Source organism: Carassius auratus, chromosome 7 (genome assembly GCF_003368295.1).
Source record: "Carassius auratus strain Wakin chromosome 7, ASM336829v1, whole genome shotgun sequence".
Classification (NCBI taxonomy): Eukaryota; Metazoa; Chordata; class Actinopteri; order Cypriniformes; family Cyprinidae; genus Carassius; species Carassius auratus.
Window position 1 is genome coordinate 11,794,584 of NC_039249.1, and position 14,989 is coordinate 11,809,572.

The 14,989-nt window shown below is 36.6% G+C and overlaps 1 protein-coding gene across 2 annotated transcripts; it reads right to left on the reverse strand.

The window, feature by feature from the left end:
* Positions 1 to 1,689: 1,689 nt before the first annotated feature.
* Positions 1,690 to 13,559, reverse strand: alpk3b (alpha-kinase 3b). 2 transcript variants are annotated; one of them, XM_026267306.1, is made up of 14 exons: positions 13,180 to 13,559; positions 12,174 to 12,212; positions 11,200 to 11,321; positions 10,992 to 11,109; positions 9,057 to 10,911; positions 6,091 to 7,795; positions 5,720 to 5,864; positions 4,851 to 4,978; positions 4,672 to 4,710; positions 4,287 to 4,561; positions 4,114 to 4,202; positions 3,776 to 3,993; positions 3,621 to 3,669; positions 1,690 to 3,000 (listed from the first exon to the last, which is right to left on the reverse strand). In XM_026267306.1, the coding sequence occupies exons 1-14, from the start codon at positions 13,311 to 13,313 to the stop codon at positions 2,736 to 2,738; spliced, it is 5,181 nt and encodes a 1,726-aa protein (XP_026123091.1). In that variant the 5' UTR covers positions 13,314 to 13,559; the 3' UTR covers positions 1,690 to 2,735. The 2 variants fall into 2 exon arrangements, with proteins under 2 accessions (XP_026123091.1, XP_026123092.1); XM_026267307.1 differs by lacking the exon at positions 12,174 to 12,212.
* Positions 13,560 to 14,989: the final 1,430 nt, after the last annotated feature.

Here is a 14,989-nt window from a genome sequence, read left to right on the forward strand (position 1 = left end):
AATCACTATATTACTGAAACTATTCTAGCCCCCTGCTGCATGTGCAGCACAGCTAAATATGACTGATATTCAATTAACTATATTCATATTGATTAAAAACATTCATAAGCTATATGGCATCTCTTTTTAAGGCATCATTTTGATTCTATTTTCTCTCAAAATCACTCTCTTAGGATCTCCTCCCTTCTGGTTGATCCAGATCTATATCTGTCTATATTTCCACTAATTGCTCTCCCTCAAATCTTTCTGTAAAAAAAAAAAAGAAAAAAAAAAAAAAGATCCCATTTTATATTTATTTTCATGACACTTTAAAACAGTACAAGTAATATGCAAAAACATCAGACAATTGTTTAATTAATATAATTATTGTATTTAAGAACACTGAATATGATAAAAAAAAGAATGAAAATGAATTAAAGAAATGTTATTTAATTATTTAAAATAAGACCTTGTCCTGTGGTGTGACATCTTTGTCCTGTGGTGTGACAGTACATGCGTCACACCAGAGGACATTTCAGCCATTTGTCATTTCAGCCAACTTGCTATTCCGAGCTAACCTGTCATTAGTGGTAAGCAAGACACATTTGCATAATTTTCCATGATTATGTAGTTTAACCTACGGTTTCTAATTACAAAAACTGTCACACCAAAGGACAACTAAAATGTAACACTTTTGTAGTGGTTCCAAAAAACTTAAATATGTCAACAATTCTGAGAGAAAAATTGACCATGTGCACGTCATGGGTTCAGTAACATGCCTAATGAATGGGGTCCTTCAACTACAGTACTTAAAGTTTTCTCTCAAATTAGCTGATTTAAAATCATGATCTGGTGATGATGCAGGATAAAATCAGGGCATGGTTTTCAGAGACAAAATGTATGAAAGTTCCTATGCTTTCAGAAATATATGGATGAAAAAAAATTATTGCTATTAACTAAAACAGACACTTGTACAATTATGCTGGAGGTATTTATTACAAAAATGTATGCTTTTCTTTTTCATTTATAAAAGTAGTATTTACTGAACCATGCTTGGGTCAGTCACACCATAGGACAATTTAAAAAATGGCTCAAAAAAAAAAAAAAACTTTTTCAAATAACACCACAGCTTTTATGAGAACAGGTTCATGTAGGACAAAGAAATATTTAATGGTTTACTGCATTTTAAATAATGGCAACATTAGTTATATTTATCTTTATCTTGTGGGACAGTGAAAATGCCACGTCACATCAACAACCCATATGTATATATGTATTTATGTATGTATTTTGAGTTAATACATCATCTTAATTATGGACCATTTATATATAAAATGTATAAATAAATAAATAAATAAGCCTATTTTATGCTGATTTATTATTATTATTATTATTATTATTATTAATCCAGTACTTGTGTGAAAAATTAAGCAAAAGTACTCAAAAAACCATTCAATGGCAAATGGTAGGGGGGGGGGGGGATATATAATTTATATAATATTTATCATTTATAATATTTAGATTTTGTATCATATATATGTTTCATATCATTCTGGTATAAAAAAAGATGACGGAAAAACACCACAGGGTTAAGGTCATTAAAGTCGGTTTTAGAGCCTATTGTGATGTGCCTCTTGACTGTCAAGGTGAGCTAATATAATATTAATAGCTTTTGCTATAGTTGTAAACAAACTCGTCTCATAAACAAGGTGGCATAGAACAGATTTATTCAATTGATCTGGCGTGATTATTTAATTGTCTTAATTACATTCTGTGACCTAAAGTCAAAATGCACTAGTGTTCATGCATGTGACATAACATATGACATTAAATAAGCACATTTTCCTTTTAAGTAAGACTTACTATGTACTCTTTGGATAACTTCCTTTTAATTTGTATTTAAACCAAAGGTTTATTTATTAATGTATAGACTGATCACCAGCATGTAAGTTCATCCAGTAATGCAATGTGAGATATCTGAGATAAGATTGGAAGACACAACAGATGTAATTCAAATTTTATATGTCAACTCAACATTTAAGTCATGTCATTGTTTAAATCCTGTTATCATCAGTTTCTGTGTTTCCATTATGCCTCTCATATCAAGCTCAGGTCAGCCGTAAATAGTCTCTCATTTTACTCCCCCCTGGTTGAGCAAAACACATATAAATGTATTCTTTGGAACAAACAATTTTGAGAATATGTAGATTTGAATGGACAGTGTTCAATAGCTTGCAGTGTTTCTGAAAAATTTAATATTATCATTTAAATTACATTTTCCAGATATGCATTATGCATGTTAATCCACAACCAAATTAAAATAATATGCTCTCACACAATAAAACTCATTTATAATGAACTAAATTCTTATTTTCAATGACTATTTACAAACAGCTAACCATCCAACAGCACCGTACTTCCTTTAGAAATAAACAAAGAGGTAATATAAAGTTTTTAGTGCTACAGCTGCACTTGACATTATCACACACATCTTTACAATGCCCTTTCAAAAACCTCTAAAGGGATTACAGAACAGATTCTGTAAAGAGCACTGCAACAGAAGATTAGGTAATTATTCTGGATTTACATATTTCATTTAAAATGGTGCATTTATCAAAACTAGTTTTTACTTACATTCAGGTAATAAATGCAGCCACATCTTAACTGCAGATCATTGATCAATGTTCTGAATCAATAACAGACGGACCACTCTTTCCCTTAGTTTTCCTTATGTATAGTGCCTACTTTAGTTTGAGTTAGGTGGATGTCTGTGGATTAAGCTTGCGGGATACTTTGGGGCTCTTTGTGGCCTTGCGTGGGGTCTGGGGACTAGAGGAGCTGGGTGCTGTTTTGTGTTGTAGTAGTGGACTGCTTGAGCCCTTGGGTCTGGTTGAGGTCTGAAGTGTTTCTGGGGCTTTGAGAGGTTTGAGGTTTAAGAGACCACAGAAGTAATTACACTGATGCTGAATCTGAAACTGCTCGAAAACTTTCGGATTAGCCTCACAAGGAAACCCCTGATACCTACATCAAAAAAATAAAAATAAAACATTATGAATGCATCTTGAATTTAAAGCATAATATTACAGCACTTTAAATGTTCTTTATTGTTTAAACCAATGAATTAACATACAATACCATTCAGTTTTGGTTTGGCCTCTTATGAAAAAAAGTCTCTTTATGCTCACCAAGGCAAGATTACCATAAAAACTGCAATACTGTGAAATAATACTAACATTTTAAACATTTTAACTTTTTAAATATATTTTAAAATCTAATTTATTCCTGTGACGGCAAAGCTGAATTTTCAGCATCATTACTCCAGTCTTCAGTATCACATGATCCTTCAGAAATCGTTCTAATGAGCTGGGTGTTTAAGAAACATTTCATATTATTATTACAGTTGACAACAGTTTTGTTGCTCAATATATTTATGGAAACTGTGATACATACATTTTTCAAGACAACTTTAAATAAAACAGCATTTATGTTAAATATGATTTTTTTCTTTAAAAAAGAATGGCACTGACCCCAAACTTCTGAAAGCAGTGTAATTCCCATGTGTAAGTATTGGATGCAGTAGAATGAATATCACCATCAAAAAGCCTGAATGAATTGTTTTACAAGTACTAACAGGTACCCACCCCTTTGACCTGACTGCTATTCCGATATTTGTCAGTATTGTATCAACTCCTGCAACATGAATGGAAAACAATAGAATCAGTCATCATTTGAACTAAAAAAATAGTGCAAAAATACACAGAATAATTTGATTCGGATGTATTTGTTTTTAAGTTACCCTCAAGTCTGGAGAACAGCACATTTCCACTGGTCCACTGGTAGATCCAGTGCTGGAGACAAGAACACTTTTGTGCCACTTCTAACTTCTCATTAAATACCAGTGACCCGGAGCGATCGAGTCCACAATACCGCAAATAGACACCCTTAAGCTCTGCCTCCACTGTTGCATAAGGAATACTGCTCGCTGGCAAGTACATGAAGTATAGAGGGATTACCCTGAAAATATACACAGTCACAGTGACAACACGTGTGGGATCAGCTAGGATTCTCATCTGCTCTTTGACCTTGATATAAAACTACAATAAAATAGTACTTTAGGAGGAAAATCTCACTTACTCCAGTGCTGCACCAAAGCTCTCTATCACTCTTGTCTCTGTAGCAAAGATCTTGAAATACTCTCTAGCCATGTTCTGAATTCTGCAGTCCTATCAAATTATGAGGAATAAACGTTAAATCTTGTCTTTGAGAAATGTTATAAATTTATCCGGACATTTAAGAACATCTTTCACCTGTTTTGTGATTTGAAGATTCCTTTCAGCCAAGACAGTCTCTTCTCTGCTCTCATATGCAATAGGACTTCGCACTTTCATAAAACATGAGCTGCCCGACTCAAACACGGGATCTAATCCGTAGATCACTTTCAGCCGTCTGGTTTTGTGCTCACATCCCAGTCCGACCTGAGCTTCTTCTGTTGTGACACGGCCGTAGAACTTTGAACCCCAGCAGCCTGCATCAGCAAGACCTTTACTGAAGATCAGAGGAGTCATCTCAATCTCCTCCCCAACTACATATAAGAGAGAGAGAGAAATTGTAAGGGCACAGAGGTGTCATACATGTAGGTACTGAGAGGTAAACAAAAGCCTGAAAGCACTGTACAGCTGCTATTTTTTTTACCTTCCTTGAGCTCCTGACGCAGGAACATATTGGACAGAACTGTCAACAGATGCAACACACAGTCACAAATAGAACAAATTCACTAGAACAAATGGACTGAGACTTATAACAAGTGGGCAATTCACACAAAGGAACATATTAAAAAGTTAACATGGAAAATAGGTGGTGGAGAGATTTACACTCTGCGCTAAGAAGATACTCTGTGAAATCTTTGCCATATTCATTGGTAATGGTGCATCTGTAAACACCACAGTCTCTTTTGGACATCTGTATAATAGCCAAGCACACTTGAGTCTCATCTCCTGCACTAGAAAAGACAACAAAACAAAATACCATCAGCAGGAACGTTCAGCTTATAATAATACACATAATAATACTGCATGCTTTATGAACCACCAATCATCATATAAACCAGCAGTCAGTGGTGATACTTTAAGCCTGAAGAAAAAACAATACAAAAAAAAAAAACAGTAGAAACCATCACAGACACTCCACTAAAATACCATTACAAACATTACAAACCAATAAAAAATGGTTTCATGTAGTGTTTTTAACAAGCCACCAATAGAAGGCAACCAATTATCAGTAGAGACCAACAGTTTCCATTAAATGCAGTAAAATACCCATTATAACCAGTAAAAGCATTAAAAATGATGTGGTGGTTTCTCCTGTTGTTGTTTTTTTTTTCAGTAGGAAAGTTTTAGGAATCTTAAAAAGAAAAAAAAGAACTTTATTTTGAGACTGAATGCTTTTGAGGGCTTTGCCCATCTGAACAACTTAAAAGAGTTGAGTCTGAGGCTATTTGTTCGTGAACTGGACTGTGAAGGATGCGCTGAATGTATCTGATTCATTACACTGAACTGGCTCGTAAGAGTCATTAGTTGGTGTAAATCAGACTACATCACTGTTTTTTTATTTACAGAGTCGTGAATCGCAACACATGCTGTTGTTGTGTGCTAAGACAACGACATATTATTTTGCAGTATAATAAAATATATTGCGTGCTGACTACCACTTAGAGGTCAGTAAAACATAAAGGAGTGCATACCTTCTTTTTATCTCAGCAATTTCCACTTCATCCTTGTACCATTTTATTGTTGAGTCACTTACTATGTTGAAAAACTGACACCAGAGTTTCAGATGCCCAGAGGCATCAAACACCTCTGGTCGGATTTTACGGATAACCTGTGGGACTTTAGATAGTTGAAAGGCAAGGAGAGAGAAAAGAAGATAAAGGGGGAAACAAAGAGGTGTAATGTGAGATCCACAGATGGTTCTAGCAACACCAAAGGACATAAGTGTGATTCCTAGGAACGCATAAAATGCAATAGCTGTGCTGGAAAAGCAGCTTTTGTGAAACACTTGTACTTTATTAATTAAAAACACTTTAACTGCTGGAATTGTGTGTTCAGTCTTTACCTTTGAATTGGTTTTCTTTGTCCTTCTCTGCTGATTTGGGGATAACATTCTCATTTCCTGCAGGTTTGGGGAGTTCAGCCTGGACAGTCCTCCGGGTGAGACGAGGGGAGTGTGTTTCCAATGATGTCTTCGATGGTGAATTACTTACTGACTGTACTAGAGATGCAGGTTGTGTCTTCAAAGATAAATTCTCCCCCTGATATAAATCTCTTTTTGCTTCTTCAAGACATACGGTCGTTCCTGTTTCACTCTTCTCTGTTTTAATCCTGGGTAATGTAGTCTTTTGATCGGTCTTGGTGGCAAGCTCACTGTGGACAACAGTAGTGTTGAAGACCTGGTCGGTAGTCTTTGATGGAATTGTTTCCTTACAGGTATTGAGCTCTGCAGAATTTACTTCCTCGCCACATTTAAGATTTTCTTTCACATTTAAATGTGGTGCAGCATTAATCTTGGCTGTAGTACTTAGATCAAGGTCTAATGCAGCCAACTTCAATTGTTTTATGAAGTTTTCAGCTAAGTCAGCTTCATTGGTCTTTATGATTTTGTCAGCAGAGTTATGTTGCATAGTGACATCTTTCAATCTAATTAAGTCTGATGCAACAAAGTCAGTGACACAGTGACTTGATTCAGATCCTTGTATCAGTTTTTCTTGAGTTAGTGGCTGTTGATGAGGCTTGTTGACTTCGGGGTGTTGTGAATGCGGGGAAAGATCAAGCTTTTCATTACACAGGCTTTCAGATTCCAAAACAGCAGTGGTTTTGTTTGTGGTTTCTGTGCATTCAGATATATTACTAACTTGCATGATTGTGTTGCTATTTGTCACATTAGCAGTAACTGTATTCATTTCAGTTCTGGTTTCAACAGCATCCACAGTGTGTTCTGTTTCTGTACTATTTTGAGATGTGCTGTCCACATCTGTTATATATATTGTAGGAATGGTAAATTCTGTGGGTAAAACCTTTGAACGTTGGGAGAGGAATGTAGAGGGGCCAGAATGATCCTTGGCTTTTTGATGAGTTAATTTGGGTAGTTCAGATATGGTTACATTAGACTGTTCCTGTATGTCCACTTTAGCAACATTGTCTGTAGATTCAAGGCAAGTGCTCTGCCACTCTTGGCCCTTATTATCTTTCATTTGAACATTAGAGATTGATGAGTCATTCATGGTCTGTGGTTGCAACACATCTGAGTTTGTCGTGCGAAATTGTACAAATTCCGTGACAATGACTTGGTTTGTGAAATGGTTTGAGTTTGCAGTGGATTTCTCTTTAGAAACAGATGCAAGTTTTGTTTCACCTTTTAGTTTATCAGACTCGTTGATAAGTCGGCTTTCAGATTTGCTATCCTTCTCACACATGTTAGTTAATGTGTCATCTCCTAATGAGGAACTCATAGCTGTAGTGACTCGGCCATCTTGAAGCATGTGTGAAATATGACCTGAGGAGATTTTCTCACTCGGCTGAGTGTTTTGAAGATCACTGACAAGTGTACTGCTCTTTGTTGATGCGACAGACTGATCACCTGTTCTCAGCTTCTTTCCCTGTGATGCAAGGTGGCAGGAACTGAGTGTTTCCGTAACACTCGCAGTGACCTCGTGTATTAATGAGGGTGGCTGCTTTATATCCGTGGGCGCTTCCTCGTGAAAAGGAGGAACGTCTCCACAAATTGGTGGCTCTGTGGGTTGAGGGCGAGTATCACCTGCAGACTGAAATCATAGAATTTTAGAAGCTTTATAGGGATAGCTTGACCAAAAATCTTGTTCCAAACCCAGAACAAAAAAGAAGATATTTAGTAGAAAGTTTCAATTTTTTCCATGCAATGACATCATTGGATTCAAAACAACAGTGTACAGTCAATGTTTAAAATACAGTATAAACAATAATAATGTGAAATATTTTTACAGTTTTAAACTTTTTTTTTTTTACTGTTTTTCTTCTTTCAAGATCATTTGTGTTCCACAAACAAAAGAAAGTTCTAAACATTCTACAGGTTTGGAACAAGATGAGAGTCAGCAAAAGTGCAGAACAAATGTTTCATCATTTGGGTGAATTATCTCTTTAAAATATCACTCATTGATCTGTTAACAGTGTATATATATATATATATATATATATATAAAATGTAAATACAAAAGATCGAGACGTTTCCTTTATGGGAAGATGATGTACTTATATGCACATTTAAAACAGATATACTGGCTCAGCTCAGCTGCACTGTACTAATGCCGGAACCCTAATCACTGTAAATCTGCAGTGAGAGTCTGTCACTTAGCACTTCGGTCATTAATCTAAAATCAACAGATCATTGGGTTAGCTGAACTTCTGTAATATTATCACTTGATTAACTCTCATTTAGCTTAGATAAGAGGAAAACGAGAGAAAATAAGTGGATTCAACATTACGTTATTTGACAAACCCCACATTAGATAATGTGAATTCCTTAATTATATGATTACAAGTTAGAATGAGAATCCACCTGTTTCCAGTTGGCTATCTATCTTTGTTTCTTATTTAGCATCTATTGCCTTGGGGAAGCTGTTGCACTGCCCATATTTAGAGAGTATTTTAAGGCTTTATGAGATCAGAGGGGAATGTGAGATATTAAAAGGAGAGCAGCTGGTCTGTCCACAGCACTTACAGCTTGCATAGTAAAGTTATATTTTGTATCTACTTTTAAAACGTCATGTAGCAACAGGTGATTAGGGACAACAAACATATTTGATGGATTTCAGGATCTCTATACTTCCATGTGTCCTGGAGCCACAGTCTGCGTAATGGGAATATTATCATTGTCTGTTTCCCTACTTGTGTGTCATATAAGATGGGTCTTGTCACATCATCAAAGTCATGCTTGCGGCTCTATTTATAGTTTATGATTGTGACTTGAGGGGGGGGTTACTGGTCTCACTACCACCGGGAACATTATACTTGCATGAGGTCACGGCCAGAGCATGAGGAAACACTCACCAAGCTCCTAAGAGAGCATGCAGACACATTCCTCTCCCCTGTGTCCACATTGACGTCATCCCCACCACAGGAATGAGGAAAGATCCTCACACATGTACCTACTGGAGTTTTATTCCTGTGGTCATCTAAATCCACGAACTTGTTGTCTGTAACTCTTGGATTACAGTTCTGGATAGTATCTAGAGCCTGAGGTTGGATGTTTGATGTCCCATTGTCAGTTGATTTAGTTAGCTTTGTGTTCTCAAACACCTTGTTCGTCTGGGTTGTCATGGAAAACTTCAGTGGCAGTCGTTTCTGGGTTGTAATGGGCTTTTGAACTCTCTTTGATTCTGAGGAACTTTCCTTCGCATTCTCTGACTGTTTATCATTCTGTTTTGTGTCTGTTATGTCCATATTGTTACTTGATTCAGTCACTGAGACAATCTGAACACCCTGAGCTCTCTTTGATTCTTCCGATACACTTTTATTGACTTTCTCTAACTGTTTTTCATTCTTTTTTGTGTCTTTTATGTCCATTTTGCTACTTGATTCAGTCACTGAGACAATCTGAGCACTCTTTGGTTCTTCTGAGACACCTTTGTTCACTTTCTCTGACTGTTTTTCATTCGTTTTTTTGACTGTTATGTCCATTTTGTTTCTAGATTCAGTTACTGAGGCATGGTGAGCTCTCTTCGATTCTTCTAAGGCACTTCTGCTTGCTTTTACTGGCAGTTTTTCATTTGTTTTTGTGACTGTTATGCCAATTTTGTTTCTTGATTCAGAGGAAATATGAGCACCCTGAGCTCTCTCTGATTCACCCGAAGAACTTCTGTTTGCATTCACTGACAATTTTTGATTCTTATTTGTTTTTATGTCCATTTTAATTCTTGATTCAGTCATCTGAACACCCTGAGCTCCCTTTGGTTTTTCTGAGACCATTTCTTTCTCTCTCTCTGACTTTTTGTCAGTTGCTTTGTCCATTTTGATTTTAGATTCTGTTGCTGATGTAATCTGAGCACCCTGAGCTATTTTGGATTCTTCTGAGACACTTTTGTGCATGTGTGCTGAAGTTTTTTCACCTTTTCTTGTGTCTGTTTTGTCCATTTTGTTTCTAGATTCAGACACTGAGGCAGTCTGAGCACCCTGAATTCTCTTTGATTCTTTTGAGGCACTTTTGTTCACTTTCACTGTTTGTTTTTCACTTATTTGTCCGTCTGTTATGTCCATTTTGTTTTCATATTCGGTCACGGAGATGATCTGATCAACAGTGTTCTGTACTTCCATCTTCTCAGTGGAAGTCCCACTCTCATTCATTATCTCTTCCCTTCTTCCAGTCTGTCTGTTTTCCTTAATTCCCTCTGCTGCTTCTTTTGAGATTTTGATCTTCTTCTTGACATAATGCTCATTAGTCTGTTTGCTGGAGGCATTAATCACGGTATCATGGATATATGTTATCCCCTGGCCATCTTTGTCTCTGTTTGTGATCATGTCACAGTTTGAGATTTCCTGAACAGATGCTGCTGCTGACTCTTGAACTGGAGGTGTTGGACTGAGGGCATCCACCTCCATGGCTCTCTCCTCTGAAGGGCTGCCAGCCGCTCTGGTCTCCATGGGGGACCTACGTTTCCTTTGGGCTCTTTCAGGACTGCTCAACCTGACATTCTCAAGAGCAGCTGGGACATTCTCTTTGCCTGCATTGCTGGGCTCCTCCTGCTCTCGACGTCGGTTCTCATTTCGCAGTTTAAGCTTTGCAAAGTAATTTTGATGAATCTTGTACTCACTCATTGTTCCCACCTCCAAGACCCCTGAACATGACACGATGCCTCGACTGTTCTGCGCTGATGCTTGGTAAATTGCAGCATCCTCCAGAGTACAGCTAAGATAGAAATACACAGAATTCATTTTTTTTTAAACAATCATCAAAACAAGAAAAATGTTTCTCAGGAAACAGCATACTTGTATATCTGGAGTGTATGCGTCTTGGCATCACGTGAAATTTCATATTTAGGAAGGCCGCAGTATCTGTCCAGCTGTTCATCATCTTTGTACCACGTCACCTCAGGGACTGGGTGGCCTGCAAATGTGACGGTTAAAATTAAAAACTGGGGAACAGGACGTTTGGACAACTTGTTCCACAATGGAATCACTTTCTTTAATGGGGTACCTGAGACCACACAGCTGAACTTGACGTTAGTGTCTTCAGACACAGCTTTGGATTTGAATGTGGTCTCAAATGATGGCTGTATCTCCTCAGTTAATTGGGCCATGACACTGCAGAGAGTGCTCCTAAAAATGGAGGTAAATATTGTAATCAATCTGAGGTTAAATTTGTATTACTAATTTGCATTATCATCAGCAGAGCACTGACATCACCGTCATCATTATTGTTAGCATTCATGCAAAGTAAGATTTACAGTGTTTATATTGGCTAGGTCAGATGCAATATTAAAATAAACAGAAAATTCTAAAAATTAGTGTATAAGTGTATAATCAAACTCTTTGTTAGATAGGTGTCGTGTGACTTTTTGATTAATTCATTAACATCTTAATTATAAGCATTTTCTTTCCTTATTAACCTTAGAGTAAGTTCATAAATGGGTGTTTCTTCAACTTCTATCCTTATATTGCAATTTCTATGTTCCCTACGCCCCTTTAATTTTTGTCATATGAAGCCATACATTTCATTTTTTCGTCAGTCATCCATTTTGAAATGCCTTTTATTTATGTATATTTTATATTAATTTAATTAAGATTGATGTAACTCGTGAGCAAAATATTTTTATTGTGCATATGATCAAGCTGTAATTTTTTATTTACATGGTATTACATTTACATTTAATAATTTAGCAGATGCTTTTATCCAAAGTGACTTACAAATGTGGACAATGGAAGCAATCAAAATCGACGAAAGATATTTATATAAATTTAAAGTCTACAGAGAAAACAGAGCCTTAAATTGATGGAACACCCATAAATTGTACCTGCTGACATTACAAACACTGTCAGGTAAAAAATATATATATATCATCGTTTTAGGATTTGAAGTATACATCTGTTTCTGCTACTGTATAACTTTACTACAAGGCTGTATGTCAACATGTTAGGTTAGTTAGTCCTGGTTAACAGGTGTCTTTTTACCTGGATGGCTTGAACTGAGAGAATCTATGACCAGCAAAGCTAAGCAGAGACGAAGCAAGCACAAGAATCCATCAGCCATGCACACAAGTTTGCTTTTTAGTGATGACCAAATTCACACAGAAACTACAGGACTTCCCAAAAATTTAACAAAGAAGTAAACAAGTGAAATCTCCATGGGGTAAAACGATTTTTGTTTAAAAATCTAATAAGATTAAAGTTCTGTACATTTTTCATACTTTGTTTAGAATTTATGTCGTTGTCACTAAAACTATGATAACTTTTCTGAATACATTTAACTTTTGTTTCACAGAAAAAAATGACAGTCTTTAAGGGGAGCGTTTTCCCCCACTCTAGCCTAACTTAAATAATACGTGTTATATAATGTAAACTGCTGCTGCTGTGGTAAATTGCACACTTGTAAACACTAAATGTCATTTATTGAAGCTGGCACTGCAGAATACTTATTTATAACATTATGACCTTCACACAAGTTTTTCAAGAGTTCAACTGACCAGTGGTGGAGCTCTGAACTATTGGCAGTAAAGTAAGAAAAATAGTTCTCTCAGCGAGGAAACAGAATCCCTGAATTAGGAAAACATAATCTGTTTTTTTGTTTGTTTTTTTTTTGCTCAGAATTAAATCTCATGTAAGCTTGAATTTGTTTACAGTCTGAGGGAGCTTATGGCTTTTAGTATGCATTATTTATGTACCGTTTATGTAGGCCTGTCTATTTAGATTGTTGTTTAAGTACCATTGCATTATTTATAACACTTACTATAAATATTTAGAAAGTAGTCATATAACAGATGCTTTTATCCACATGTAACAGGGACAGTCCAGGTTTAGTGTTAAGTGCTTTATACAAGGGCACAATAGTGAGGGCTCATGACTCACTCACATGGATCAAACAAGTTACTAGCCATTAATATCTATATGCTTTGTCAGCATAGAAGTCAAAATGTTTAAGCAATGAATGCATTTTACATCAGGAATCAGAAACCTGTACCTGCTTTCAGATCGAACACTGCTCAGGTAGCTCCTACAGCCAGCCCTTCTATTCTGAGAGCTGATATCACTGCCACCGTAGGAAGACCTTCCATCACTTGAGAGCGAACGGTTCAGCAGCCTTCTGGAACTCATCTTCTCAGTCTATAAGTGTCCACACAAAGTCAGCTGCTTATCTCCAGCATATATTCTTAAAGACTGTTCGCAAGAAACCGCAAAAGAAAGTTAGGGAGACCAGCAAGACTGTTCCGTCATCACAGCCAGCATCCCAGCAGTAGCTTCTCCATATGTTTTCGTCTTTACTTGGACACTCAGGGGTGCGCTCTAAGCTCAGTGTTTTCTTTCTGTGCTGTTGGACTCCTGGGGTGGTGCACCGGGGCATAAGACTCTACTGTTTCCAATCAGTCTGCAGCTTGCGTGGCCATGAAGTCTAATTATAGCAAGGCCACAAATAGGCACACAAGCACATTGCATTTTCCAAAACCGACTCACTAGCTTTTTTTTTCTGTCAACTAAAAAATCCCTCTCTTACTGAAATCCATGATGGAAGTCCTTCTTAAATTATTTTATCAAAGTCAGCACAGGGCCAGTACCGCTAACGTAAGTCCTGTAGTAACCCGGCATAACCCTTGAATGGACCACCTATTCAAGTAAACCTGCTTGTCTGCCTGATGGCATCTCTCTGAGCTCCATTAATGCAGACTATAAAGTGAGGCATTTGAGGACATGGGGTTCCTTTCCAAGCACTATGAAGCTGTAGTTACACAGACATCTCACGATGGGGTCCTACTAGTTTTCATCCAGTGTGCATTAGTGGAAGTATGAGAAGCTTGTGAAGGATTTGGACCTGTGGTGCCACATGCAGGTAAACAGCAGGTCACAGCAGGATCCCCTGAATCCTTTTTATGACATGGGCTCAGTCTGTATATAGACACCACCATTCACAAGTTTGGGGTCAGTGAAATTTAGAATAGATTTGAAAGAAGTCTCTTATTCTCACTGAGACTGGATTTGTGTGATTAAGGTACACTAATATCATGAAACATTATTACAGTTTAAATAAAACATTTGTCTATTTTAATTGATTTTGAAATGTAATTTATTCCTGCTAAATTTCCGGCAGCCTTTGCTCCAGTCTTCAGTGCTACACACAATCCTTCAGAAATCAGAAATAGCCTACAGTTTTTCAGCATTCTTTGATGAATATACGTGAAAAACTGAATTCATTTAAATAATCAACTTGTAATGATAGGTCAGTTCCATCATCGTTATCAAATTGTGAATAAAATACCTGGTGTCTTTTTGTAGCTATGTACTCGACAAATGTCAGCTTAAAACCAAACCCTAAATAAAATAAGCATGTATATTTTCTTCCATTATTAAAGCCCGGATGATAACATGTAGTATATAATTCAGTTGTTTTGTTGCACTGACAGTTTCTTTGCCCCAGTGTTGCTCTGAGCTGTGAGCAAAGGGAGTTATTGAAATTCTGACCAAAACACATAAACATTCAAGATGGCACTGTGACATTTCAAAATGTTTAAAACAAGGCTGGGTAATTTTAGGTTGACAGTGTTGTTTTCAGTCAACTTCTTTTTTACTTTTCCTCTCACCTATACTTTTTAACTTTTATTTAATTTTATTATCTGTTTAATGTTCTCTGAACCAAAATAATAATAATAATAATTGTGCTTACAGTGAAGTAATATCCAATATCTAAAAGGTCTGGGGTAAAACGATCCAGTTTGAGGATTTACATAGAAAATATGGTATTATCTTTGACATATTTTGACATGAATTTCTTTATATGA

What these genes read in the sequence shown, in the direction of transcription:
- alpk3b (XM_026267306.1), bottom strand. Translation starts at nt 13,313, where the DNA reads ATGAGTTCCAGAAGGCTGCTGAACCGTTCGCTCTCAAGTGATGGAAGG. An exon ending in AGCTTTGGTGCAGCACTGGA is followed by an intron (nt 3,994 to 4,113) that starts GTAAGTGAGATT and finishes GTATATTTTCAG; the next exon opens with GGTAATCCCTCTATACTTCA. An exon ending in GCTGTTCTCCAGACTTGAGG is followed by an intron (nt 3,670 to 3,775) that starts GTAACTTAAAAA and finishes TTCATGTTGCAG; the next exon opens with GAGTTGATACAATACTGACA.